Here is a 1,562-nt window from a genome sequence, read left to right as displayed (position 1 = left end):
TTTCACCGTGTTAGCCAGGATGGTCTCCATCTCCTGACCTCGTGATCCACGCGCCTGGGCCTCCCAAAGAGCTGGGATTACAGGCGTGAGCCACTGCGCCCAGTCTGTTTTGTGACTTTTTAATGACAGCCATTCTGACTCATGCAAGATGGTATCTCATTGTGACTTTCATTTTCATTTCTCTGATAATTAGTGATGCTGAGCATGTTTTTTCATGTTTTCACAAAATTGACTGTTTCCACCATTAAATTATAAGCTCCATGATATGTTTACTATTTTTATCTCAAATCTATCACTAAGTAGAAAGTCAGTAACACATTTTGGAATGCAGTTGAGAATAAAACAAACAGAAACAATGGGTTTTGCTCAAATGGGCTGCTGTCTACTCACCACTCTGCTTTGCGGAATGGCAAAGCTTTAGGTCGTCACATGTGCGGGCTGGGTGCTTTTTCGAGCCATCGGGGCTGCGCATGGTTTCAATCTGACTACTGAGTGACTTCAGGGTAGCATGAACCCCTGGGTCCGTTTTGTTTTTGTCATCAGGCGCCGCCTGGTCTTCAGTAAACTCAGGAAGTGGATCTGACATGCTCTCATCATAGTGCCCCATGATATCCCCAAGAGCAGCTGTAAGGTGGCCAGGAGGACCCGGAGGGCCAGGTGGGCCAGGCTCACCAGGAGGGCCCTAATCAAAAAGAAATTGGAAAGACATTTAACACATTGTTTTGGTTTTACTTAACTGGTAGAACTTGGTGCATAGGGAGTTCCAATGAGACACTCCAATTTGACAGTAAAGGGAGATCTATGACTTGTGCCCTTTTGTAACTAGATGGGGGTGGTCTAACAGGCCATAACATTCAAGGATGAGAAATGATGCCTAACCATTTTTCAGGCAACATATCTTCAAGTCAGCATCCAAGATAAAGAAAGATCAAAGCGCAAAATATTTGCTTAGGTGTTTATCTTGAAGATACAACATATTTTCTGTTAATAGCATGGAGATAAGTGTGTTCATTTGCAAACTATTTTGGTCAAGATACAACCAAAATGTTTTAAAAGTATTTTTGGACAGAAGCTGAACAAAGGATGCAGGGGAATAGTGGCTGCTGGTGCTATAAGATCACATGTCAATAACAAGAAAATACCCACAAGAAACACCCACAAGAGAATTATACTCCTACTTCTAAAGGAGAGGGAGAGACACACCGGAAGTCCTTTTATGTGCATTAATTACTATACAGATAAAAATTATCTGCTTAAGCAAAATTGAAGAAATAGTCTTGGCTTTTAGAGACAGGGTCTTGCTACTATGTTGCCCAGGTTGGATTCAAACTACTGGGCTCAAGCAATCCTCCTGCCTTCACCTCCTGAATAGCTAGAATTACAGGTATGTGCCAGGGTGCCCAGTTTTCCTTAGCCTTTTAAATCACATGAATAAGGAGCCCACCTGCCTTTTTTTTTTTTTTTTTTTGCCAAATAAGATACACTGAAATGAGAGGGAGATAAGCACAAAAAGTGGCAGAGACTACGAAATGGATCCTCTCTATTAATTCCCTTCTGCACTT

General features: G+C 42.0%; 1 protein-coding gene across 1 annotated transcript in view; it reads right to left on the bottom strand.

The window, feature by feature from the left end:
* COL5A2 (collagen, type V, alpha 2) overlaps positions 1-1,562 on the bottom strand; it is a 156,133-nt gene that overhangs the window by 6,376 nt on the left and 148,195 nt on the right. Inside the window, exon 51 of the mRNA XM_011974261.1 lies at positions 391-682. Within this exon, the coding sequence (XP_011829651.1) occupies positions 391-682 (292 nt within the window). The remainder of the gene's footprint in view (positions 1-390; positions 683-1,562) is intronic.

This window comes from Mandrillus leucophaeus, unplaced genomic scaffold (genome assembly GCF_000951045.1).
Source record: "Mandrillus leucophaeus isolate KB7577 unplaced genomic scaffold, Mleu.le_1.0 Scaffold143, whole genome shotgun sequence".
Lineage (NCBI taxonomy): Eukaryota > Metazoa > Chordata > Mammalia > Primates > Cercopithecidae > Mandrillus > Mandrillus leucophaeus.
This window is presented reverse-complemented; position numbering and strand designations above follow the sequence as displayed.